Genomic DNA, 26,968 nt, shown 5'->3' on the forward strand with positions numbered 1-26,968 from the left:
TGTCCTCAAGGCACAGTGGGGAAAGACCACAACCTAAGGTCATTATGCTGAAGTTAAATTCGATTATCAGACCATCTGCTGTCTCAAATATATGTCAATATAATCTTGTCCAACTAAATGCTCAGTTGCAAAGGTTCATTTGCTGGATATAGTCACGTTCCAATTTTTTTTATCCATGTGCTACTGTACAGAACCAAACTGCTTTAGTGACTATGTATGTATACAACGATATTTTTTATGAAGGCGGCCAATTTTTAGTGTGTATGATGAGGTTGCCAACTACAGGGCTTTATAAGCATTAGAAACAATACTCAATATCACAGGTGCCAGCGTTCAGCCAAACCATTGCCAAAAATTGAATACATAAACAACTCGATACTGCATAGGCAATTGGCCCAGACAATGTTCCATCAACAGTATAACTGAACAGCACTGCTGCATAACTGGTGCACCGGAACCAAGGTGTGCAGTGCAAAACTGGCATCCACTAGGCAATATAGGTATACAGCCATGTCATATCCACAAAAAATACAAATCCAACTCTGCCAATTACTTTCAATAATTTACTCTCTGTCATCATTAAGGTCATGGAAGGGGGCAACAACACTGCTATCAAGTAGTATTCACTCCACAATAACCAGCTCATTGATGTTGTTTGTGTTCGACCACGGCCACTTGGCTTTTGATATCATCATAGTATTAGTCAACATGGACAAAAGCACTGAACACCAGAGGGGAGAGGAGAGTGACCATCCTTGACATCACCGCAGTATTTGACTGGTAAGATATTAACAAGCTGTTCCAAAACTAGAGTCAATAGGAATCAAAGGGGAATCAAATGCAGCCCAAATGCTTATGACTCTTCATAGTCAATCATCCCAAGCCCAGCACACCATGTACGTTTCTCAGCGTACTGTGCTCAGCCCAGCCTTGTGCAGCTGTATTGGAGATACTTCAGAGGAATTTACTAGATTGATTCCAGGGATGAGGGGTTTATCTTATAAAGAGAGTTTGAGCAATATAGGCCAATTCACTCTGGCATTTAGAAGAATGCGAAAGTGGATTGATGAAAGATTGACAGGTTTAGGGATGGAATATCAGAGTGGCAATGCCACTATTGACTCCTTACAATCAGAGGATCTAAGGAGTTCACAATGAAAGGAAGACTAGTATCTCAGGGCAAGTAAGTAGAGACAATTGAGGTAGAGAGTAACACAGCCAAATGTTCAAATATCACAGAGAGGGTGTGACTGGATATTACAAAGGGGTAAAAACAGAATTTCTTTTTCTGCAGAAACACAGAAGGTTTGGCAATATCTGTGGAGAGAAAGCAGAATCAACATTATGGCTTCTTCAAGATAGGAAGGGAGGAACATGGGCAAGACATCAGCTATCTCAGACAGTGACCAACTGGAAATGAGAGATGGGGAGGGGCATGGCCAGATGTGAAATTATCACAGAGAGCGAGGGATTGGAGGTTAGGTGATCAGGAGGGATGAAGCCAAGGAGGGATTTGTCAACCAGGATGCAAATTTTCAAATTTGGACATGGTTCGGTCAGGAGACAATTTAGTCAGTGACGGCAGAGGTGAGGTTGAATAGGTTTTGGTACACAACGAGCAGACTTTGAATAACCTCACATTTCTGGGTCAGGATGGATTGAGTATGAACTGGAATCAAATCTCAAGGTAATATAAAGCCCTTGAAAGATGAGCTATGATGGACTGCCAACAGATGCTGTCATGTAGCTAGAAAGTTCCGGTGTTCGGTATGGTGTGGGAATGTGGCCAAGAACACATCTGCAATGACAGTGAGAGGTGTTCAAAAAGGAATGGAGGTGAGTACAGGCACAATGTGTTTCCTTTAGGGCAAAATGTTGTAGCACAAGCCCAGAGAACCTTGGATGTCTATGAACGTTCAGGACTGGATAAAAAGAAAAATAGAGTACAAAAAATACAAAGGGTGCAAATCAACAGAGGTCATAGTACTGGGCTGTGAGTGCATTGAGGAGACAAACAGAGGGAATGAGAACACTTGCAGGCAGGATTTGGAAGAATCCTAAGCTGTTCTGCAAATATCTCAAGAGGAAGATAATATCCATGGAAACAGTAGGGCCCATTAGCGACCACAGGGTAAATCTGTGTATAGCCGCAGAGGACATCAGTGGTGTTAAATGAATACTTCACAACTGTTTTCACTCAGATACATGCAGGCACAGAATTTGAAAGGTTTGGCGATGAAGTTCTTGAGCAGATTGATATAGGGGAGTGAAGCGGTTGTGAAGGTTTTAGCAGATTTAAAAGTGAACAAATCCCCAGGTTCAGACGAATTGTATTCCAGGCTGCTGTGGAAGACGAGGGAAGAAATCACAGGGGCTCTGGCTGCAGAGGGATGCCAGAGAACAGGAGGACAGATAATCTGATTCCCACCCTTCTTGAAAAGTTAAGATAAACCCCAGGGAAGTACAGACCAGTGAATCTCACATCATTTGTAGGGAAACTGTTGGATAAAATTCTGAAGGAGAGAATTTATCTTCAGTTAAAGAAGCAAGGTTGGATCAGAAAGAGCCAACATGGCTTTGTCAGAAGGTGGTCATGACTAACAAATCTGGTCAAATGTTTAGAAGAGATGCACAAGTGTATTGATGAAATTGATGTAGTTTGCATGGATTTCAACAAACCCTTTTTACAAGTTTCCATGTGGGAGACTGATAAAAAAAATTGGCAGCATGGCGGAAGACAGAAGGCTGTTAGTGTGACTACAGTCCAGTGTGCAATGGTATGCCATAGGAATCAGTATTGAGTTTGTTATTGTTCGTGATATACGTCAACGATATGGATAATAATGTCGGGAGGATGACACAAAGATTTTGAGAAAGTCTTTGACAGTGAGGAAGAAGGTTTTGGGTTACAGGATTGGTCTGATGGATAGATTAATGGCAGATGGCATTTAATCCAGATACATGTGGGGTGATGCACCTTGTAAGTAACATGACAATGGAGTACTCAACAAATGGCAGAACAATAAGAAGCTCAGAGGTACAGAAGGATCTTGGGTGCTTGTCCATAAATTCCTGAAGATGGCAGCACAGATGAATAGGGTTGTTAAGGTCACTTGTGTTTACTAGTTGAGGCATAAGAGTAGGGAGGTTATGTTGGAGCTGCACAGAACTTTGGTTAGGACACAGCTGGCATACCTTGTGCAGTCTGGTGACCACACTATGGGAAGAATTGCACTGAAAAGGGTGCGGAGGAGATTCACCAAAATATTACTCAGGATGTAGCGTTCAGTTATGAAGAGAGGCTGGATAAGTTCAGGTTGTTTTCTTTGGAGCAGTGAAGGTTGAGGGGGAACCTCATTAAGGTTTACAAGAACGAAGGGAATACACACAGCAAACAGAAAGCAGCTGTCCCTTTCATCTAAAGGTCATTGATAAAGAGGGCATCATTTTAAGATGAAAGGCAGAACATTTAGATGAGATTTGAGGAAAATGTTTTCACCAAGAGTGTCGTAGGGACCTGGAATACACTGCTTCACAGGGTAGTTGAAGTGAGGTAAATCTCATGACCTTTCAAGTATTTGGATGAGCACTTGAAATGCCAAGTCTGTGGGCCCAGTGCCTAAAAGAAGGACTAGTAATAGATTAGTTGAGCTTTGGTAGTACAGGGAGAAAGTGAGGACTGCAGATGCTAGAGACCAGAGTTGAAAAATGTGGTGCTAGAAAAACACAGCAGGCCAGGCAGCATCTGAGGAGCAGGAGAATCGACGTTTCGGGCATAAGCCCTTCTTCAGTACAGACTCAATAGTTTTTCTGCACTGTATGATTCTCATCATGTACAGCAAAGGAGAAGATAATTAGGAAACAGAATTTTGAGTGGTAACTGAAGACATCAGCTTTTTCTTCCAATGGTTAGCAGGAGGAATTGCTGCTTATCCAGCTCTGGAACCAACAGTCTAATAATTGAACAATAGTAGAAAAATGGAGAGGTGGGACAGGGAGTGAGTAGGTAGAGATAGACGTGTGAAATCTAATGCAAGGCTTTGGATTATGCCACATAGTAGCATTGTATGGATAAGAAATAGGAGAGCCAAAGATAAATCCCTTCAATCATAAATTTTACAATATAGGTGTCCATTTCAACCCACTGTGTCTGTACCAACTCCCAAAAGAGCTACCCAGCTAGTTCCATTTTCCAGCCCTATCTCTGTAGCCATCTAACTTCATCCCTTTCAAACATATCCAGCTGTCTTTTGAAACTTCCTGTGGAATCCATCTCCACCACTCTCTCAGGCAGCACATTCAAAATCCTAACAACTCCAAGTAAAGAAATCTCTCCTCATCTCACTTCCTGCTGTCTTGCTGGCAATCTTGAATTGTGACCTCTCATTACTGACATATCACAGAGTGGAAGCAGAATGTCCTTTTTTAAACCGTCAAAATTGTTGATAATTTTGAAAACGTCAGTAAGGTCATGTCTTAATCTTCTCTGCTCCAAGGAGAATAAGACAAATTTCTCTAATCTTTCCTTGAATCTAAAATTCCTCATTCCTGGTATCATTCTAGTGTATTTCCTTTGCATTCTTCCCAGGATTTTAACATTGTTCATTAAATAAAGTGCCCTAGAACCGAATACTCCAAATGTGGCCTGACCAATGATTTGTCGACCTGTAGCATCACGTCCTTTTTCTATACTCTTTCTCCTAATAATTAACCCAAAGATCCCATATACCCTCTTAAAAGCTGTTTCAACTTGTTTGACCACCTTCAGAGAATTGTACACTTGAACCCTGACACTCCTGGATGACACTCAAAGTTGTATCATTTAACCTGCTTATCTCTCCATGTTTCTCCTTCCAGAATGCATTACCTCACATTTCTTTGCATTGACCTATCTGGGCAAACATGACACTATTGTTAAAGTTCACTTTAGAATGTAACTTTTTAAAAAAGTTTTGCAATTTACATATGAGAGAACTGAAACCAACATGGTCATTCTAAACGATGAGAGACTTCACAAACAATCCAGGTCTTTTTCAATATATAATTTCAGTTACATCACACTGTAATTTTTTGCTATAAATTCTGTGTCTTACAATCTTATTCTCCACAACCACCTGATGAAGGAGCAGCACTCCGAAAGCTAGTGCTTCCAAATAAACCTGTTGGACTATAACCTGGTGTGGTGTGATTTTTAACCCTGCATTGAAATTCATCTGCTAAGTATCTACCCATTTGACTAATTTGTCAGGGTCCTGCTGAAGTCGCTCAGTATCATCCTCACAGTTCATTGTTTTTCCTCCCTGCAAGGTTAGAGATTTTGCCCTCGACACTCATCTCCAAGTCATTTAGAGATCAGAAAAAGCAAGGCTCCCAAACTGATCCATGTGGTACACCACTTTCAATTCATCTCTAGACTGAGAAATTCTTTCCTATACTTAAGATCTGTTTCCAATCATTTAGCCAACCTCTAATCCACGTTGCCAAAAAACTCATCAATCCCAAACATTTCTAATTCGCTAAGCAACCTGTCAAGTGGCACCGTGTCAAATGCTTTCTGAAAGTCCAAATATTCATCATCTACAACCTGTCAAAGAACTCAACTAAATCAATCAGATATGACCTGCCCTTGACAAAGCTATGTTGACTCTTGTATTAACTTATTTTTCTCCAAGTGTATATTTATCCCTTAATTCAGGCTCCATCAGTTTGTGGACTATTGAAGTCAAGCTGACAGGTCTGTAGTTTCCTTTTCTTAAGACACAGCAACACATTTGCAATCCTCCTGTCCCCCGGGACTAATCCTGTGCTCAGAGGGCGCCTGTGGAATTTCTGTCAACGGCTCCATTATTTGCCCCCTTATCTCTCTCAACAATCTAGAATGCATCCCATCCGGGCCAGCCTTGGGGGACACCAAGTTCTAAGCCTTCTGAAAGGAAAGGGTGGTGCAGAGATGGGGTGGTTGCTTTCAAGGATAGTGCGGTCAAGATTTGGTTTTTCACGGGATGGTGATGATGGTGGATTTAAACTGAGTTCCATGATCAAGCAAGACTGCACAATATCAACTTATTTGGGGATGTAGGGAGAGTTTTGCTCAACAACTGAATGAGAAGGGTGGAGGGACTAGGAAGTTGGTCTCATAGAAGCATTGGAGGTAGTAGAGGAACTGGACACAGTTGAGAGCTCAGGGTTCAGAGGAGGAGGACAGTTTCAGGGAAAGGAAGTACGTGGAAGAGACAGCTGGTCAGATCATCTCAAAGTGAATGACAAAGAAGCGGCACAAACTCCCCACAAGATGGGGGCAACAGAAAAGGAGAACAGTTTGCAAGGAAAGGGCCAGGACCTTCAAAAGTTTTGACAGACTGTGTTTACCGAGCTGGAGTTGATTAATTTCAGTAGACACAGACTCAAATGGACATGGTTCAAACATCAATTTAAAAAAGAATTCTGAATCAAACTGATTGGATAAATATTGAGGTAGCTCCATGGCAAGTAAAACCAGATTTTTGGCCGAGAGGTAAGTACACAGTGAAATCCAAGCACAGTCGTTATTCATGGACCCGTTGATGACTCAGCAGATTGGATTTCACAGCAAATCGCTTTCCACAGTCAGAGCAGGCAAACGGCCTCTCTCCAGTGTGAACTCGCTGGTGTACAGTGAGTTGGGATGACCACTTGAACCCAGTCCCACAGTGAGAGCACCTGAATGGTCTCTCGTCAGTGTGAACACGTTGATGGGACATCAAGCTCCCGGAGCTTTTATAGCACTTCCCACAGTCTGGGCATTGAAAAGGTCTCTCCTCTGTGTGAACTTGCTGGTGTTTCAGTAGGTTGGATTTCTGAGTGAATCCCTTCCCACACTCAGTGCAGGTGAACGGTCTCTCCCCAGTGTGAATCCGCTGGTGATCAATGAGGTCAGATGATCGCCTAAACCCAGTATCGCAACGAGAGCACCTGAAAGGTCTCTCATCAGTGTGAACACGCTGATGGGACATCAGGTCCCCAGAACTTCTGTAATGTTTCCCACAGTCTGGGCATTTAAAAAGTCTTTCCTCACTATGAATATGTTGATGGGACATCAGTTCCTTGGAGCTTTTATAGCACTTCCCACAATCTAAACATCTGAAAGGTCTCTCATTAATATGAACATGCTGGTGTGTCAGCAGATTGCATGACTGAGTGAATCTCTTCCCACACAAAAAGCAGCTGAACGGCCTGTTGTTGGTGTGAACTCGCTGGTGTGACGTGAGGTTCGATGAATCAGTGAATCCCTTCCCACAGACAGAGCAGGTGAAGGGCCTCTCCCCAGTGTGAAGCCGCTGATGTGTCATAAGGTGAGATGACCGAGAGAACCCCTTCCCACACTCCATGCAGGTGAACGGGGTCTCCCCAGTGTGAACTCGCTGGTGTGTAGCAAGTTGGGATGACCACCTGAATCCAGCCCTACATTGAGAGCAACTGAAGGGTCTCTCATCAGTGTGAACACGTTGATGGGACACCAGATCCCTAGAGCTTTTAAAGCACTTGCTACAGTCTAAGCATTTAAAAGGTCTCTCCTCTGTGTGAATTTGCTGGTGCCTCAGCAGAGTGGATGATCGAGCGAATCCTTTCCCACACTGGGAACAGATGAACGGCCTCTCCCCGCTGTGACTGTATTCATGTTCTGCCAGGGCCAATGATCTGCTGAAACCTTGTCCGCATGTACAACATGTGTACAGTTTCTCCCCTCTGTGAATGGCGCTTTTTCTTTCCATGTTCAAAATCCAATGTTATTCAGGCTACAATGAATTGGATGACTCAGTCAGATCTCGAAGCGATGTTTGGTTTAAGTTTCCTCACTGCAAATCGTCCCCTTCAAACACCCTGTGAAACTGGTTGAAAACAGAATAAAGGAAGTGAGAGAGAACCCAGACAAAAATGAGATTATCTTCTACACCTCAAAGAATACACTCCCAACCTACTCAACCTCTCCTCAAAAAACAAAAATCACCACCCCCCCAACCACATCCAGGGTCAAACTAGTGAACATGCTCTGGACTGCCTCCGCTGCCAGTATATCTTTCTATTACAAGGGATGAAAACCATTCACAGTATTTCAAATGTGATCTGACGACTGTCTTGTACCATTTTAGCAAGAATTCCTTACTTTTATACCTCATTCACTTTGCGATAAAGGCCAACAGACCATTTTCCTTCTCTGCTACTCACTGAGCTTGGTGCTAAATTTTTGTGTTTCAAGGACAAAGAGACCCAAGTCCCTCACTGCTGTGTGCAGTGTTTTTCCCTATTTAAATAATATTCACCTCACCTATTTCTCCTGCCAATATGTATAAACCTCATATTTTCCCTACACATTACATTCCAACTGCCAGGACTTTTGTCCACACACTTAACCTAACTATATCCTTCTGTTGACCCTTAATATCATCAACTTGCCTCACAATCTATTTTGAATCATTTGGCAACAAAAGAGAAGTACAGCACAGATCAGGCCTTTCGTCCCCTCCAAGCCAGTGCCCTAACTAAACTAAAAAAAACCTTCTGCCCTTACTTGGTTTGCCTTCCTCTATTCCCTCCCTATTCATGTAACCATCCAGATGCCCCTTAAATGTCACCAACATGCCTGCTTTCAGTACCTCCTCTGGCAGTGCGTCTCAGGCTCCTACCACTCTTGGCGTGAAAGATTTCCCGAGCACATCTCCCTTAAGTTTTCCCTCTCTCACCTCAACCTGTGCCCCCTTGTAATTGAAACTTCAACACTGGGAAAAAAAAGCCTCTATCTACCCTAATTTTGGAGATCTTTACCAGATCCCCTCTCAGCCGCCATCTTTTCAGTGAAAACATTCCTAGTCTTTTTAACCTTCCCTCACAGTCAATGCCTTCAACATCCTGGTGAAACTTGTCTGCATTTTCTCCAAAGCTTGTAAGTCCTTCTGGTACTGTGGTGACCAAAACTGCACACAATACTCCAAATGTGGCCTAACAAGGGTTTTATATAACTGCAACAGTACATTCCATAGATGTACAGGTTAGATGGATTGGCCACGCTACATTGCCCATAGTGTCCAGAAATGTCTGCATTGCCAATGGGAAATGCAGGGTTACAAGAATATTGTAGAGGGGGAAAATAACTGCATGTGATGCTCTTCAGAGGGTCGGTGTGGACCCGATGGGCTGAATGGTCTGTTTCCACACTGTAGGGATTCTATGATGATGATATTCACTTCCATTATCCATTAGTAAATGTTGTCAATAATTGTGACCTCAGTATTGATTCCTACTACCCAGCTGCTCTACTAACAATTTAACATCATTAGAATGCCCCATTTATCCCAACTCTCTGTCTTTACTAGTTAGCCAATCCTCCATCCATGCTAATACGTAACAACAATAGCATGCATTCTTATCTTAAGTAGTCTCATGTACAATGCCTTAGAGTGGTTTTTGGAACTTCAAACATATTACATCTACAGGTTCCCCTTTGTATACCCTGCTCAGTACCACCTCTAAATTCTAATTGACGGTCAGGAATGATTTCCCCTTTAGAAAGCCATGCTGACTCTGCTTCATTATATTATGTATTTCTAAAGGCTCTGTTATTCCAACATTGATAACTGATTCTTACATCTTCTAATTGACAGAGCAGATTGTGAAATTAAGTTGAATGTATCTGTTAGTTTGTGGTTCTGGTACTTGGAAAAAAAACCTGCTGGGTTAGATTTTGGGTTTTCAAATCACTTTCTGACAGCCATAAGTCCCATTGTGGTCATCTTTGCTGAACATAGAAACCTTTCAGATAACTGCGCATGCTTTCATTTTCCTGGGCCCCAGGTTCTGGTGAAATTCCTCCAGAAACCTTTCAGCCCTCCCTCCCTTACTTTCCTATTTAAGATAACCCTTAAAAGTCTCCTTTTTGACCAAGTTTTTGGTCACTTTCCCAAGTACCTCGTGATGTGGCTCAGTGTCCAAACAAAATGACTGTCACCAAGACAGAAATCAGCATCCCCTCATCACTGTTAACTCCTTACTGAACAGCTTTGCTACAGGAACTGCAACAGGTCAAAAAAGTTAAACATCATCCAGATAACTGGGGCAGGTAACATAAGCTGCAGGTCTTTTTTATTGAAACCCAATTCCAAAAAAAAAATTTTTTAAAATAGGTTTATGGAAAAGAGAAATATTTTCCCCTAAAATAATATTTTTTCATTAAACGGAGTTGCCCATTTAGCAACCTGCAATCTGCTTTCCGAGGATGTCCCTCACTCGACAATTTCATATCCTACTAGAAACATCCTGTGGATGCTGTAAATCTGACAAAAGTAGTAAATGCTGGGAATACTCAGCAGGTCAGGCAGCATCTGTGGAGACAGAAACAGAGTTTACCTTTCAGGTTGTACAGATGAATTACAGGGAATAAAACTGGAGCAGTATTTGAGGATCAATATTAGCTCAGAAGCAGAAGTGTTCTCCTGAGCTGGATAAATAATTCCTGACCCATGGGAAGGTGAAGCTGGGAAATCAGCAGCAATGGTACAATCAATGGAAACAACAACAAAATACCAAACATAGTTCAAATAAATCCATTATTAGAGGCAGGAGGAAGTCAGACAACAGCAGAAAGATGATCGGGGAGGGCAGAGGTGAAACAGAGCAATAAGTGGCCATCGATTCCGATCCACAGTAAATAAGCCACACCAGCCCCAGTGCTTAGGAATTAGAGGATTCCACAAAAAGATCTAAACTGCTGACGAATGCTCAAAAACTCTCAACTCCCTACAATTTCAGTGTTTTCAAACATTCAGCTTGACCTGCAGCTGGAAAAATATCAGAAGCAGTGGAGTCAGAGAAAGAAAAGCTCTCAGCCTGCAAATTTTCTAAAATACCTGAGAAAGGACATAGAGTCATAGAGATGTACAGCATGGAAACAGACCCTTAGGTCCAACCTGTCCATGTTGACCAGATATCCCAACCCAATCTCGTCCCACCTGCCAGCACCCGGCCCATATCCCTCCAAACCCTTCCTATTCATCCAAATGCCTCTTAAATGTTGCAATTGTACCAGCCTCCACCAAATCCTCTGGCAGCTTATTCCATACACGTACCACCTTCTGCATGAAAAAGTTGCCACTTAGGTCTCTTTTATATCTTTTCCCTCTCACCCTAAACTTATGCCCTCTACTTCTGGACTCCCCAACCCCAGGGAAAAGACTTTGTCTATTTATCCTATCCATGCCCTCATTATTTTGTAAACCTCTATAAGGTCACCCCTCAGCCTCCAACACTCCAGGGAAAACAGCCCCATCCTGTTCAACCTCTCCCTATAGCTCAAATCCTCCAGCCCTGGCAACATCCTTGTAAATATTTTCTGAACCCTTTCAAGTTTCACAACATCTTTCCGATATGAAGAAGACCAGAATTACATGCAATATTCCAACAGTGGCTTAACCAATGTCCTGTACAGCCGCAACATGACCTCCCAACTCCTGTACTCAATACTCTGACCAATAAAGGAAAGCATATCAAACGCCTTCTTCACTATCCTATCTATCTGCGACTCCACTTTCAAGGAGCTATGAACCTGCACTACAAGGTCTCTTTGTTCAATAACACTCCCTAGGACCTTACCATTAAGTGTATAAGTCCTGCTAAGATTTGCTTTCCCAAAACATGATAAAGTTGAAGTTAAAAACTCAGCAGAGTTCCAAGGGATAGGAAGGAAAGGGAAGTTGAAGGGTCAGAATCAGAGCAGCTATGATTTTGTTAGATAGCAGAGCAGGCTCAGTAGCTCAAAAAGCCTAATTCCCCTATTTCTCACATTCCGAGGATTGTCCTGCATGCTCCATTTAGGGCAGTGAGTGGCCATTATGCCAACCTAACTCCAGCTTCTCTGGGCAGAATGAAAATAAAAGCAATGGCTTGGCCGGTGGGAACCCTGAAGCTCCTCCCACTCGTGTCACTTCACCAGGATGCTCACAAGTGGTCCACTCTCCACTGAACCAAGGTGGTGCCTATTGACTGGGGACTTGTTCAGGATAATAACTGCTGCATCACCCTGGACATATGAGAAATTATGCCAACAACATTTTTAGGATTGACAGTTGAACTCTCAACATGTTTATGCAATGAAAAAGGTGGGTTTGCTCCGATGTGGAAAATTACTTAACTGATCCGTGAGACTGGAAAAGCATTGAGGGGCAGGATGGTGACTCAGTGCTTGGCACTGCTGTCTCACAGCACCAGGGACCCGGGTTTGATTCCAGCCTTGGGCATCTTGTGTGTGGAGTTTGCACACTCTCCCCATATCTGCTTGAGTTTCCTCCGGGTGTTCCAGTTTCCTCCCACAATCCAAAGATGTGCAGGTCAGGTGAATTGGCCAAGCTAAATTGCCCATAGTGATAGTTGCATTAGTCCAGGGTAAATATAAGGTGTGGACTCATTGGGCCAAATGGCCTGTTTCCATACTGTAGGGAATCTCGTCTAAGTAGATTTCCTTCCATAGTCCAAAGGCGTGCAGGTTAAGTTGATTGGCCATGCTAAATTGCCAGGGATGTGTCCAGGGATATGTAGGCTAGGTTGATTAGCCATGGGAAATGTAGGGTTACAGGGATAGGGAGGGGAGTCTGGGTGGAATGCTCTTCAGAGTGTTGGTATGGACTTCATGGGCCAAATGGCCTGTTTCCACAGGGTAGGGATTCTCTGATTATATGACTCAAGTGACTGCGTACAAGTGTGTGGGAAGAGCTCTAACCCATTACACAGCTTGTGTGAGTGTACTCCAGTGAACTGACTGCAAAGAGCTTTCACCAGTCACAGAGCATGAAAAGAAAATGCATTCACCATGGGGAAAACATATGCATGTCTGTGCAGATGAAGTCTAATTCAATGATCATCTACCCAGAAGAGTGAAAAGACATTATGGAGACACTGTGGAAATAACAGGACAATGGTAGGGATGGTGTAATCACATCATGGACAGATCACTCCTCTGCTCCATGTGCAAGAAGGATTCAGTCAGACATCCAGCTGCTCTAAGTTTACAGGGATTGGATTCTGATGGTATGGCTGCTTTTCATCACACCTTCGTATTGTACTTCCCCACAGTAAAACATTTGACATGATATTAACAAACAAAATTGCAGGGCCACATAAACAGAAATTAAAGCAGATGAATAAAAGCCTACTTACAAAAAGTTAAATATTTAAGGATATCTCAGAGGGAGTGAAACAAGTAAAAGCAGAGTGCTTTAGGACACAACCAAGAGACTTCAGCACAGACTTAACAATGGAACAAAATAGGGTTGTGTGTCAAATTAGAAGGACAGATATTTTAGAGAGATGTAGGGTTGGATGAGTTCACAAAGGTAGGGAGGGCAAAGTACTATGTAGGAATTGAACACGTGGAGCCTCACCCTAATATTTGAATGCGAGCATAAGAGGTACAGTTAGTAAGTTTGCAGATGACACCAAAATTGGAGGTGTAGTGGACAGTGAAGAAGATTACCTCAGATTACAACAGGATCTTGACCAGATGAGCCCAGATGAGCCAATGGGAAGTGGCAGATGGAGTTTAATTCAGATAAATGTGAGGTGCTGCATTTTGGGAAAGCAAATCTTAGCAGGACTTACACACTTAATGGTAAGGTCCTAGGGAATGTTGCTGAACAAAGAGACCTTGGAGTGCAGGTTCATAGCTCCTTGAAAGTGGAGTCACAGGTAGATAGCATAGTGAAGGAGGCGTTTGGTCAGAGTATTGAGTACAGGAGTTGGGAGGTGATGTTGCGGCTGTACAGGACATTGGTTTGGCCACTGTTGGAATATTGCATACAATTCTGGTCTCCTTCCTATTGGAAAGATGTTGTGAAACTTGAAAGGGTTCAGAAAAGATTTATAAGGATGTTGCCAGGGTTGGAAGATTTGAGCGATAGGGAGAGGCTGAACAGGCTGGGGCTGTTTTCCCTGGAGCGTCGGAGGCTGAGGGGTGACCTTATAGAGGTTTACAAAATTATGAGGGGCATGGATAGGGTAAATAGGCAAAGTCTTTTCCCTGGGGTCAGCGAGTCCAGAAGTAGAGGGCATAAGTTTAGGGTGAGAGGGGAAAGATATAAAAGTGACCTATGGGGCAACTTTTTCACACAGAGGGTAGTACGTGTATGGAATGAGCTGCCAGAGGAAGTGGTGGAGGCTGGTACAATTGCAACATTTAAGAGGCATTTGGATGGATATATGAATAGGAAGGGTTTGGAGGGATATGGGCCGGGTGCTGGCAGGTGGGACTAGATTGGGTTGGGATATCTGGTCGGGATGGATGGGTTGGACTGAAGGGTGTGCTTCCATGCTGTACATCTCTATGACTCTATGAATTCACCAATTGTAGTGAGTTGAAACCAAGTCCCACAGTGACAGCACCTGAACAGTCTGCCATTGACATAAATACATGTCTGGGGACATAAAGCCCCATCACTCATCACATTTCTCGCAGCTTGGGTTTTTACAAGGTCTTTCCAGTATGCACTCAGTGATGTGTCATCAGCTAGAATAATCGAGAGAATCCCTTCCCACATTCAGAGCGGGTGTGAATTGAATCCCTTTTCTCAATCTCCAAATTGCAATAGTTTCTCCCCAGTATAACTGTATTTCCATGTTCAAAATTCTGTCCTTCAAGGTTGTGATTAATATCCGAAGATGAAGTTACCCAACTGCACATCCTCCTCTCTCATAATCCAGGGAATTTGAAGTAACGGGGGAAGAGGGGGAGGGAGGAAGAAAGAGTGCGGGTGCGCTGGGGGAGGGAGGGTGAAAGAGAGTGCGGCATGCCAGACTGGGTTCTTGAGACAGAGAAAGAGAGAGAAAACTAGAAAGAGAGAATGAGACAGAGAGCGAGGGACAGAGAGAGAGTGAGCGAGCGAGAGAGAGAGAGAGAGAGAGAGAAATTGAGAGGAGAGCGAGAAAGAGAAATTGAGAAAGAAAGAAAGAGAATGAGAAAGAGACAAAGGCAGCTTGTACACTGGAGCTGAATTAATTTAGGAACATGTAGGGCGAGCACTGAACATGAAAGCTGCTGAATTGTCATAAGAATTTAACTGCATCACTGATGTCCTCTATGTAACGGAACCTACCACTCAGTGTAAAAAGCTCTAATTTCGATGAGAAAGGAGAAGGGAAGAGAAGTGCAAGAAACAAAGACCGGAGAGGGATTTCTTTACTACACCTTGACCAAACTTTTAACAGAACCTCCTAAACTCCCAACCACTACCACGTAGAAATCGCAGGGCAACAGATGAACGACAACACCATCCAAGTTCCTCCAAGTCTCAGTCAATCCTGACTCATCCGAGATCCAGGACTGAATTAGCAGAAATTTCCTCCATTCAACTGTCGGGAAGATAATAGCAGTGTCCCTAGACCTGGTCACAAATTCCACATCCACCCCATAGTTTCCAAGGAGAAGGTGAGTCTAACTCAGGCTGAATGTCATACTCTTCACAACCCTAGTAAAATATTTCACCCCATGATGTGTTTTCAACCAGAAGTCCTTATCGTCACCATCCTCATCATTTCCATCTCAGTAACATCACCCGACTCCATCCTCATCTCAGCTCATCTCTGATGGAACTTTCATTCATTCCTTTGCTACCTTTAAGCTTAGCCAAACATAACACACTCCCAGTCTTGAACATTCAGCCGCCAGTATTCCCGAGCTCATCCATAACTCTGTTGTTATGTGCTTCCTTACACCAAATCTTCCTCACCCATCACATCTGTGCTCACTGACCATAAAAGCTCACATTTGCGAAGCACCAACATTTGAAGGTTTTCCTCCATTGTTGTGATGATGCCAAACTCTCTAATACTCTCCAGCCCCACAATGCTCCGAGATCTCTGCACTCAATTCAGCCTCTTGAACCTTCCTGAGATTCAAAGCATAAAAAAAAACTCTGGCCGATCTATACCAGTCAAAAACAATCATGTACCTCCACCATAGATGGCTGTTCTTTCAGTTCATTGGACCCTAAGCTCCAGAACCTCCTCCTTAAAGCTTTCCACCTCAATTTCCTTTCAAATACTCACCATAACTTTGCCAACCAAATTTTCAGTCACCTGCCTTAATTTGTTCTTGCACTCTGCTTTGCAGAGTTCCTGTGAGATGCTATGCACATTATATTCAATTCGGAGTTATAAAAGGAGTCTGGATAACGTGAGACTTTGTTTCCCTAGAGAGTAGGAGGCTGAGGGGTGACCCTGAAGTGGTTTTAAAATCATGACAGGTATAGAGAAGGTGAATAGCCACGGTTTTTTCCTTAGAGTAGTGGATTTACAGGTTTCAGATGAGCAGGGAAAGATTTAAAAGAGGCCAGATGGGCAACCTTTTCATACAGAGGGTGGTGCCTTTATGGAATAAGCTTTCAGAGAAAGTGGTAGAGGGGAGTACAATTACAACATTTAAAAGTCATTTGGACAAGTTCATATTTAGGAACGGTTTAGAGGGATATGGGCCAAATGCAGGCAAATGGGACTAGTTCAGTTTAGGAAACTTGGTCGGCATGCAGACGCTGGGTCAAGTTAGTTTCTGAGATGTATGACTCCATAATAGAAATGCAAATCAGTGTTGTTGACTTGGACATATATCACTGTTCACTTATCATCTTTGCAAAAATCCTCTACTTCATCACCCTACAACATTGTGGAACTTCACAAACTGCACCAATTCATGAAGATCAGAGACCAACTTCCCACAGCGGACTGTGGATAGGCAATAGCTGCTGGTAATGGTGGAGATGGAAAAAAAGTTGGCATTTCAATGTGTATAGAATGAATTATATGGAATAAATTACACAGAGTATTGACCCAATACAAACCTGGAAGTGAAAGAGAAATGGACAAAAATAGTTAAAAGAATTTTGTGGGCTGATAAAGTTGGGAAGCACAATGTGTGGGTGTTGAAAGTGGTGAAAACCATCCACGACAAAGCAGCCTGCTTGGTTGGCATCACATACACAATCATCCACTCTCTCCATCACTGATGTTCAGTAGCAGTATCTTCTACAAGGTGTACTGCAATTCAGGAACTTCCAAACCCTCCACAAAATCCTTTTAAAAGGACAAGGGTAGCAGACAAACAGGAACACAACTACCCACAAGTTCTTCTCCAAGCCACTCACCATCTCAACTGTTTGTTTTTTCTACTCACCATCTTGACTGATATTCCCTGATTAACGGGCAGCACGGTGGCTTACTGGTTAGCACTGTTGCCTCACAGGGCCAGGGACATGGGTTCAATTCCCAGCTCTGGTGACCGTCTGTGTGGAGTTTGCACATTCTCCCAGCATCCGCGTGGGTTTCCTCCGGGTGCTCTGGTTTCCTCCCTCAATCCAAAGATGTGCAGGTTAGCTAAAATGCCCATAACTGTTCAGGAATGTGTAACTTAGGTGCATTAGTCAGGGATAAATATAGGGTAAGGGGAATGGGTCTGGGTGGGTTACTCTTCAGAGAATCAGTGTGGACTTGTTGGGCTGAAGGGCCTGTTTGTGTACTGTAGGGATTCTATGAACAACTATGGGTCTTCCTACAGAACAAGTGGTTCAAGAAGGTGGCAGCATTCACACCTAATGAGTGAATCAAAACAAAATCCCATTTGGTTCTGTGTCAGCAGAAGGAACAGTGAAAGATAAAAGCCAGCGGAACATAACAAAAATACACTGATTGTTTGAAAGAAGAGACAACTGCAGAGGCATGATGATCAGGCGAGGCAAAAGTGAGAGAAAAGCAAATTACTTCAGATGCTGGAATCTGAAACCAAAAGAGAAAATGCTGGAAAATCTCAGCAGGTCTGGCAGCATCTGTAAGGAGAGAAAAGAGCTGACGTTTCAAGTCTAACTGACCCTTTGTCAAAAGCTCGAAACGTCAGCTCTTTTCTCTCCTTACAGATCTGAAAAATGTGTTGCTGGAAAAGCGCAGCAGGTCAGGCAGCATCCAAGGAGCAGGAGAATCAATGTTTCGGGCATAAGCCCTTCTTCAGGAATCTGACCTCAGGACCTGAAGAAGGGCTTATGCCAGAAACGTCAATTCTCCTGCTCCTTGGATGCTGCCTGACCTGCTGCGCTTTTCCAGCAACACATTTTTCAGCTCTGATCTCCAGCATCTGCAGTCCTCACTTTCTCTCCTTAGAGATGCTGCCAGACCTGCTGAGATTTTCCAGCATTTTCTCTTTTGGAGGCAAAAGTGAGGACTGCAGATGCTGGAAATCAGAGTCTAGATTAGAGTGGTGCTGGAAAAGCACAGCAGGTCATGCAGCCTGACCTGCTGTGCTTTTCCAGCGCCACTCTAATCTAGACTCTGATGGTCAGGCGAGGCAAGCCTGAAATGGAGCAGTGGAGTGTGCTGCGTGTAAATGCTGTTCTCTTGCAAAAAGGAGTTTCTGGACTCCATCCCTGTCAGCCCAGGACTATCTCTGAGTGTGTGTGTGTGTGTGTACTGGACCCTGGAATGGCCTACATTCCTCTGGAGCAGAGAGCGGCTTGGGACACAGGGAAGGGCCTGTGCCCGAAACGTCGAATCTCCTGTTCCCTGGATGCTGCCTGACCTGCTGTGCTGTTCCAGCAATAAAGTTTCAACTTTGATCTCCAGCATCTGCAGACCTCACTTTCTCCTGGGACACAGGGGACCCAGCCTCGGCCCCGCCCACCCAGCCTCGGCCCCGCCCACCCCGCCGCACTGAACCAAGATGGCGCCTTATCAACTCGAGCCTGCTCTCCGAGAAAATGGCTGCACGGTCTGGCTGAAACGTGGCACCGAAAGATACTTGTTTGGCGATTGAGACCTGACTGGTTATTTTCTGAAACTTACCCGCCAGCTTGGTATATCGCTTCGACCCTCCCGGACTGCCCGTGCATAATCACTAATTAACGTCCACCTGCCGTGATCACTCACAATGCGCATGCTCCAACCCGCGACTCCCCTTGGTGACGAGACCAATAGGAAGCGGGGGGGCGGTGCTTGAGGACACATAGGCCGCGCGGGGGCTGTGTTGTAGCACCAATAGGAAGCGGGGCTTGGTGCCCGGGAACCAATAGAAATCTGAGGCCGGTGCTGGATGACCAATAGAAAGCGGGGAGCGGTGCGGAAGGACCAATAGGAAGCGGCGTGTTACCGGGGAAACAATAGGAAACTGAGGATGGTGCTAGATGACCAATAGGAAGCGTGTATCGATGCGGAAAGACCAATAGAAAGCGGGGGGCGGTGCTAGAGGTCCAATCGGAAGCTGGAGTTCCTGAAGGACCAATAAGAAACGGGGGCGGTGTTGTACGATCAATAGGAAGCGGGAGGGGCGGCGCTGGATGACCATCTGGGAGCTCCTGGTCCTCCAACCAATTAGTGATACTGAAGTGCGAGGAGTCATGAAGGATTCCAAGCGTTAACTGCGTTTCTTTCCACAAGCAGAGTCTCCCCAGCACTCTCTGTGTTTGCTTCAGATTTCCAGCATCTGCAGTATTTTACCATCGAGCGAGGGGCGGGACCGGGCTGTGACTGGAGCATGCGCAGTGCGGGCCCTGGATCCGGAACCTTGTCCCGGACCGAGTGGGAGGGGCTCTCTGTCCCTCCCCCCTCCTTTTGCAGCACATTGAATGGGAAGCCCGTTTCCAAATCGTCAGTTCCAACCAAGCACCACGGCAAGATCGAGTAGAGTCACTCCTTCACTTGCACCTCCGTATCATCGGCCTTCCACCGTGCAAGGTAAAAGGTTTGTCTGTTGTGTTTGCAGGCTGAGATTTCAGTGTCAATGGAAAAGCCCCGAGAGATTTATAATTCTACCCAGGGTAGCCCTGGAGGATGCATCCAGCTCTGGAGAAGTCAGCTCGCCAACGTCCCAGAGGACTGCAGAGTGACCATTGGTTAGAGATAAAAAAGAACTGCAAATGCTGGAATCCAAGGTAGACAGGTAGGAGGCTGGAAGAACACTGCAAGCCAGGTAGCATCAGTGGTGGAGAAGTCATATGTTTTGGGTGTAACCCTTCTACTGGACTGGGGGTGGATATAAGGGGAGCTGCAGATAAAGGTGGGGAGGAAATGAGGAGTCAGGTAGTGATAGGTAGACGGTATGACCTGATTGGTCGATGGAAGGAATGAATCCAGTATGGTGGCTTAAATAAAGTGTCGACCAGAGGAATGTAAGAGAGGGGGAGGGACTGGGAAGGGAGGTTATTTGAAATTGGAGAGCGTAATGTTGAGTTCTCTGGGCTGTAGGTTGCCCAGGTGAAAGATGAGGCGTTGTTCCTCCAGTTTGTGGTCTCATTTGTTGTGGCAATGGAAGAGGCCATGGATGGTCATGTCGGAAAGGGAGTGGGAAGGGGAATTAAAATGGGCAGTGTCTGGGAGGTCAGGTAAGGGGAGGCCTGCGGGCCCAGCTGAGATGCTTGGCGAAATATGCTGAGTTTATGTTTGGAATCCCCGATGTAGAGAAGACCACATCAGGAGCACCAGATACAGGGTGACAACACTTCGGGCAAGGGGAGAGGTTGGGAACGAGTGTCTGTCATGGTATTTCTTCTGGCAAAATATCTCTGCATTGAAATTCACCTGACCGATGTCTGCCCATTTGGCCAAATGTAAATACTGTAATAATAAATTTATGTAAATCAGAAAAAGGGGTCCCAACACCAATTCTTTGAGAACACCACTTTCAATTCATTTCCACTTATCTTGTGTTTTCTCCTTTTAGCCAACTTCTAATCGATGCTGCCAAGGACTGTGATCCAAAATGTGATAACCAACCTGCCATGTGGCACCATGGCCAATGCTTTCTGAAAATCCAAATACACAATATTCCCAGCACTTCCCTGATCCCACTGCCTGTATCATCTCGTCAAAGAACTCAATTAAGTTTATTACCTTGCTAAAGCTATGTTGACTATTTTGTATTTTTCTCTAAGTGCATCCCATCTTATCCCATTTTATGGCCTCCATTAGGTTTCCCACTGTTCGCATCAAGCTGACAAGTCTGTTTTCTGGATTATCCTTTGTCTCTTTCTTCAACAATGGTGTCACATTTGCAATTCTCCAGTCCCTGGGACTAATCTTGTGTTCAGACAGGTCTTGAAAATTTCTGTCAATGACTCTGCAATTTGCTCCCTTCCCTCTTGCAACAATTTGGATGCATCATCGAGTGAATTGAAGTCAGTTCAAATGAGAGGTAGTGAGATAGACTGATTTGGAATGTTTCAGAGTAAGTTGGAGTGATGAGTGGGTTGGTTTGCATTGGAGTGAGGTAGTGCAATTTGCAGTGAGTAAGAGTGACTTTGATTTTGAATTGGTGTGAGGTAGATTAAAGAAGAGTGAGTGGAGTAAGTGGGAGTGATGTAAAGCCATTCACAGTGAATCAGAGTACGTTCGAATGTAGTAGAGAGAGCTGGAGTGCTGAAGGGTGAATTAAAATAATTTGCAATGTGTGGCAGCGAGGAAAGCTATTTGGAGAGTGTCAGTGTAGGTAGGAGTTAAACAAAATCAGTAAAGTGAAGGAGAGTGAATTGCAATGAGGTAAGAGAGAGTTGAATTGAATGAGTGTGGTTGTAGTTCACTTTGGAGTAATTGAGAATAATACATTTGCAGATGACACCAAAATAGATGGTGTCGTGGACAGTGAAGAAGATCATCTCAAAATACAATGATACCTTGATCAGATGGGCCAACGGTCCAAGGAGTGGCAGACGGCAGTTTAATTTAGATAAATGTGAGGTGTTGCGTTTTGGTTGGGCAAACCAGGGCAGGACTTAAGCAGTAAATGTTAGAGCCCTGGAGAGTTTTGTTGAACAAAGAGACCTAGGGGTGTAGGTGCATAGGTCCTTGAAAGTGGACTCACAGGTAGATACTGTGGTGAAGAAAACATTTGGCACACTTGCCTTCATTGGTCAGAACATTGAGTATACAAGTTGGGATGTCATGTTGCATCTGTGCAGGTCATTGATGAGGCCACTTTTGGAATACTGCATACAGTTCTGGTCGCCCTTCTACAGGAAGGATGTTGTTAAACTTGAGAGGGTGCAGAAAAGATTTACAATGATGTTTCCAAGTTTAGAGGGTTTGAGCTATAAGGAGAGGCTGAATAGGCTGGGGCTGTTTTCTCCTGGAGCGTCATAGACTGAAGGGTGACCTTATAGAGAGTTATAAAATCATGAGGGGTATGGCTAGGGTGAATAGCCAAGGTCTTTTTCCTAGGCTAGGGGAGTAAGTAGAAGACATAGATTTAAGGTGAGAGAGGAAAGATTTAAAATGATCTGCATTTTCACACAGAGGGTTACGTGTGATTGGAACGAGCTGCCAGAAGTGTTGAAGGCTTGTATAATTATACCATTTAAATGGCTTCTGGATAGGTGTATGAATAGGAAGGGTTTAGAGGGGTATAGGCGAAATGCTGGCAAATGGGACTAGGTCAGATTGGCGCAGATGAATTGGATTTAAGGGTCTGTTTCCATGCCTTATGACTCTACGATTTATGAGAGTGAATTGGAGTGAGTTGAAATGAGTGGGAGAGATGTGGAACAAATTCTTTTGTCAGATTTAGTTGGAGTTTACCAGAATATTTTTGAGTGAATCCAGAGTGAGTAGGATTAAGATGGGTTGAGTTGGAAAGATGTAGAGTGAAAAAGATTCATGTTACTTGGATTCCAAGGTTATGTTATGAATAGAGGCCTGTGTCTGTGTCAACTCTCTGTAGAACAATCCCAATTCTCTTTTACCCCTGTTGTCTGGTTAAAGCCTTGCAAGTCTATTTCACTCAAATGCCTTTCCAATGTCCTTTTTTACGTTGTTGATCCTCTTTTGATACACCATGCATGTAGCCAGAGAGTACTGGGTATTGCCATTCATTCTATCAAAAATATTTTGTCTGTATCTCTGGCCTACGCCTTAAATCTTTCTCCCCCAGGTTTTGGACCATCACCCAATGGAAATACCTCTTTCTTGTCCTCTCCAATATAAACAAGTCAACGTGTTCACCTTTACCAAATCTCCGTTTGCTTCATGGAGAAGAAACTCAGACTCTCCAAACAAATATCATGTATGAATTTCTATTTTCCTGTTAGCTTTATGGAATAGAATCCCAACAGTGTGGAAACATTTGGCCCAGCATTCCACACCGGCCCTCCAAACAGTAACCTTCCCACACCTATACTCCTACAGTACTACTGTATATTTACCCCTGACTAATGCACCTAACCTACACATCCCTGAACACTATGTGCAATTTAGCATGGCCATTAGCTACACATCTTTGGATTATGGGAGGAAACCAGAGCACCCATGGGGAACCTAGGTCCCTGGCGCTGTGAGGCAGCAGTGTTAACAACTGAACCACCATGCCACCCTTCTCTAGAACATCTAGAAGCATGATAAGGCTATTCAGCCCCTTCAGTCTCCTCTGCCTTTGAATAGGATTATGGCTGATTGATGATGACCTACACAGTATATCTTCCTTTTTAATCACGAGTTTTGCTACTTCTGCCCTAAGTGTACTTAAAATAATTCCATAGACTCATGACCCTTTGAAAGACTAAATTGCTCCTCCGTTTTCTTAAAATGCATACCCCATAGTTTTAAACTTAGTTGCCTAGTTCTATACACCCCCAAACAGGGGAAAACCAGCCTGCCACCTGAGATGGGTGGTTTGTCCATATGTGGCGCTTAGGCGTTTGGCACAGGATTCCCATTTCCTGGCTTGTCTTAGCATCTCTTGCCCGTAGGTGTTCAAAGTTTGTGAGAAGATTTGTAGCTCGGGTGCTCGTTGTTGTGATTCTGTTCGCCGAGCTGGGAATTTGTGTTGCAGAAGTTTCGTCCCCTGTCTAGGTGACATCTTCAGTGCTTGGGAGCCTCCTGTGAAGGAGGCTGCAACACAAATTCCCAGTTCGGCGAACAGAACCACAACAATGAGTGGTTTGTTTTCTGAAGATCGGTTGAACAGGCAGGGCTTGTTTCCATTGGGGCTCAGAAGAGGAGGGTCCTGAATGACCTTGGCCAGGTGGAGATGGAAATGATGGGAGTGAGGCTAGCACCAGGGGGCACAGCTTTAATGTTAGAAGATACCCTCTCAGTCCAGAAATGAGGATCACTTTTTGTTTCCCCTCTGAGGGTTATGTGACCCTGGAACTCTGTCACAGAAAGCAGTGGAGGCGGGACCTTGAGTATTCTGAAGACTGTGGTGAATAGATTTGTGTTGAGCATGAGATTCGAGCGTTGTTGGAGCAAGGTGAGTATGTGAAGTTAGGAACACAGAGAGGTCAACTATGACCTTTTTGAATGGTCTACTTCTGTTTCTACTTTGTATGTTCTTCACCTCTTCTGCTAAAATGCATCACTCATCTGGTATGGTGTTTTCCCTGGAATTTCAGTGACAATTGGATGATTTGATCAATGTGTTCCGGTTGTTCATTTAACCTGATCAGTTCGATACAGAGGCACTGGGTGGGGGATCCAGGATGAGGGGATAAGGTCTAAAGGCTTGAGTCAGAGTGGAACGAGGAAATGTTCACCAGGTATCCATCCAGTTGAGAAAGTAGTGACTGCTGGGCCTACATTTTGTTATTAATGATATCCCGGACTCAATCGTGTCCATCTAAAACAGGAAAAAGTGTGCATGAAAACTGGATCATGGATTAACTCTCATTTCAGATGCATGGAGCATGTAATCAGTTTCTCTCCACTGGAACTCACTGGTGTTTGGCATGTAGGCAAAAGTGAGGACTGCAGATGCTGGAAATCAGAGTCTAGATTAGAGTGGTGCTGGAAAAGCACAGCAGGTCAGGCAGCATCCGAGGAGTAGGAAAATTGAACTTTCGGGCAAAAGCCCTTCATCAGGACTGATGAAGCTTTTGTCCGAAAGGTCGATTTTCCTACTCCTCGGATGCTGCCTGACCTGTGCTTTTCCAGCACCACTCTAATCTAGACTTTGGCATGTAGGTGATGGTTTTCCTGTGCACCAGCTGCTCTTGCCTTCCTGGCCAGTGTGGGTTCTGTCAAATAGCAAGTTGAGTTTCACTGGAAGTCCATTACCTTTTCCCACTCCTCCACTAGAATCGTACAATTCCGACAGTGCAGAAAGAGGCTATTCAACCCATCGAGTCCACAATGATTGTCCCACCCTATTCCTGTAATCTCATCTTTTACTATGGCCAATCCACCTAGGCTGTACATCTTTGGACTGTGGGAGGAGACCGGAGCACCCGGAGGAAACCCACGCAAACAGGGGTAGAACTCAACACAGTCGCCCAAGGCTGGAATCGAACTTGGAGCCCTGGTGCTGTGACACAGCAGTGCTAACCACTGCGCCACCATGCGTTTTCCTCTGTGGAGACCCGTCTCTTGTGTAGTCCTGATGGAGGTTCCCTTCACTGAAGGTTGATACTGGTGGGTTTTTATAACGAATGGCACTTTTCATCCCACTTTCTCATATTTTAAATCATTTTTGCAGAGAATTGAAAAGAGGATTTACAGAGAAGAAGCTCAAATCAAAAATCAAATCAAGACCTGTCAGAGACGGTCGACTCATCAGGAACTTAATATCGTTGCCCGTTGACCATGGAAGGAAAAAGAACGGTTCATGGTGAAGAGAAATCGTATATGTTTCAGAGGGCAAAATTGTGGAAATGTGAAGACTGTGGGAAGGAATTCAATTACCCATCCGACCTGGAAACACATCGACGCAGTCACACGGGAGACAGGCCGTTCAGCTGCCCTGAGTGTGGGAAGGGATTCACGCAATCTTCTGACCTGCTGAGACACCAGCGCGTTCACACTGGGGAGAGGCCGTTCACCTGCACTGAGTGTGGGAAGGGATTTACTCAGTTATCAAACATGCTGATACACCAGCGAATTCACACGGGGGAGAAGCCATTCACCTGCCCTGAGTGTAGACAAGGCTTTACTCAGCTATCGACCCTGCTGAGACACCAGCGTGTTCACACTGGGGAGAGGCCCTTCACCTGCTCCAAGTGTGGGAAGGGATTCACTGAGTCATCCCATCTGCTCAATCACCAGCGAATTCACAGTGGGGAGAGGCCATTCACCTGCTCCAAGTGTGGGAAGGGTTTCACTCGGTCATGCACCCTGCTGAGACACCAGCGAGTTCACAACGGAGAGCGACCGTTCACTTGCTCCAAGTGTGGGAAGGGATTCACGACCTTGTGCACCCTGCTGAACCACCAGCGGGTCCACACTGGTGAGAGGCCTTTCACCTGCTCAGTATGCGGGAAAGCATTCAGTCAGTTGTCCAACATGCTAGCGCACCGGCGTGTTCACACTGGGGAGAGACCATTTGCCTGTCCGGAATGTGGGAAAGGGTTCAGTACCACATCCACCCTGATGAATCACCAGCGCGTTCACACTGGGGAGAAGCCATTCACCTGTCCGGAATGTGGGAAAGGATTCTCTCAGTCATCCAACATGCTGACACACCATCGCATTCACACAGGGGAAAAGCCATTTCCCTGTACCGTGTGTGAGAAGAGATTTGCTCATTTGTGTAACCTGCTGACTCACCAGCGAGTTCACCAGTAAATACATGTGATTGGATTTTGCTGTTCATCTCATCCAGGCCGAAACTATGTTCGTTGGGCTCTGTTTCCATTGATGTAAACAAACACATTAATAAACGTGTGTTAATACGCTGGTTGTCAAATCTTTGTTTTACACACAGAATTCATTGTTCCTTTTTAATTTCTCCCACACAAATTGCTCCTCTTCAAGTGCTGGCCCTCTCCCCATCTCTTCTTTCCTCACCTCCAACATGTGGAGCTCATGAAGCTTTGTTGTGACTAAAATTGAAACAATCTAACTTGCTGCTTCCCTCCCTCTCTCAGTCAGCGTTGGGCCAACCTACTCCTGAAGGTCCCCCCGCACCGGTGTTTCTTCTCACTCCCTCTAGGCAGGGTTCTTGTTGTGGCTGGTAGCTGGGGATGATTAGGTGAAGTGTCTTCCACAGTCAGAC

At 44.6% G+C, this 26,968-nt stretch overlaps 2 protein-coding genes across 3 annotated transcripts; one reads left to right on the forward strand and one right to left on the reverse strand.

The window, feature by feature from the left end:
* Positions 1-549: 549 nt before the first annotated feature.
* LOC122543907 (uncharacterized) lies at positions 550-18,943 on the reverse strand. Of its 2 annotated transcripts, XM_087983624.1 has the most exons (3): positions 18,841-18,943; positions 17,186-17,360; positions 550-7,868 (listed from the first exon to the last, which is right to left on the reverse strand). In XM_087983624.1, exon 3 carries the CDS (start codon positions 7,749-7,751, stop codon positions 6,546-6,548), a length of 1,206 nt encoding a protein of 401 aa, XP_087839750.1. In that variant the 5' UTR covers positions 7,752-7,868; positions 17,186-17,360; positions 18,841-18,943; the 3' UTR covers positions 550-6,545. The 2 variants fall into 2 exon arrangements, with proteins under 2 accessions (XP_087839750.1, XP_043538730.2); XM_043682795.2 differs by lacking the exon at positions 17,186-17,360 and having other exon boundaries at positions 18,841-18,920.
* Positions 18,944-19,320: 377 nt separating this feature from the next.
* On the forward strand, positions 19,321-26,646 carry LOC122543922 (uncharacterized). Its single transcript, XM_043682852.2, has 2 exons — positions 19,321-19,728; positions 25,454-26,646. The coding sequence occupies exon 2, from the start codon at positions 25,561-25,563 to the stop codon at positions 26,536-26,538; it is 978 nt and encodes a 325-aa protein (XP_043538787.2). The 5' UTR covers positions 19,321-19,728; positions 25,454-25,560; the 3' UTR covers positions 26,539-26,646.
* The last annotated feature ends 322 nt before the right edge of the window (positions 26,647-26,968 follow it).

Source organism: Chiloscyllium plagiosum, unplaced genomic scaffold, assembly GCF_037043375.1.
Source record: "Chiloscyllium plagiosum isolate Xiang-an unplaced genomic scaffold, Cpla_swu_hap1 HiC_scaffold_46, whole genome shotgun sequence".
NCBI lineage: Eukaryota > Metazoa > Chordata > Chondrichthyes > Orectolobiformes > Hemiscylliidae > Chiloscyllium > Chiloscyllium plagiosum.

Bases quoted from the DNA above. Each gene is read 5' to 3' on its own strand.
- LOC122543922 (XM_043682852.2), top strand. From the start codon at position 25,561: ATGGAAGGAAAAAGAACGGTTCATGGTGAAGAGAAATCGTATATGTTT.
- LOC122543907 (XM_087983624.1), bottom strand. From the start codon at position 7,751: ATGGAAAGAAAAAGCGCCATTCACAGAGGGGAGAAACTGTACACATGT.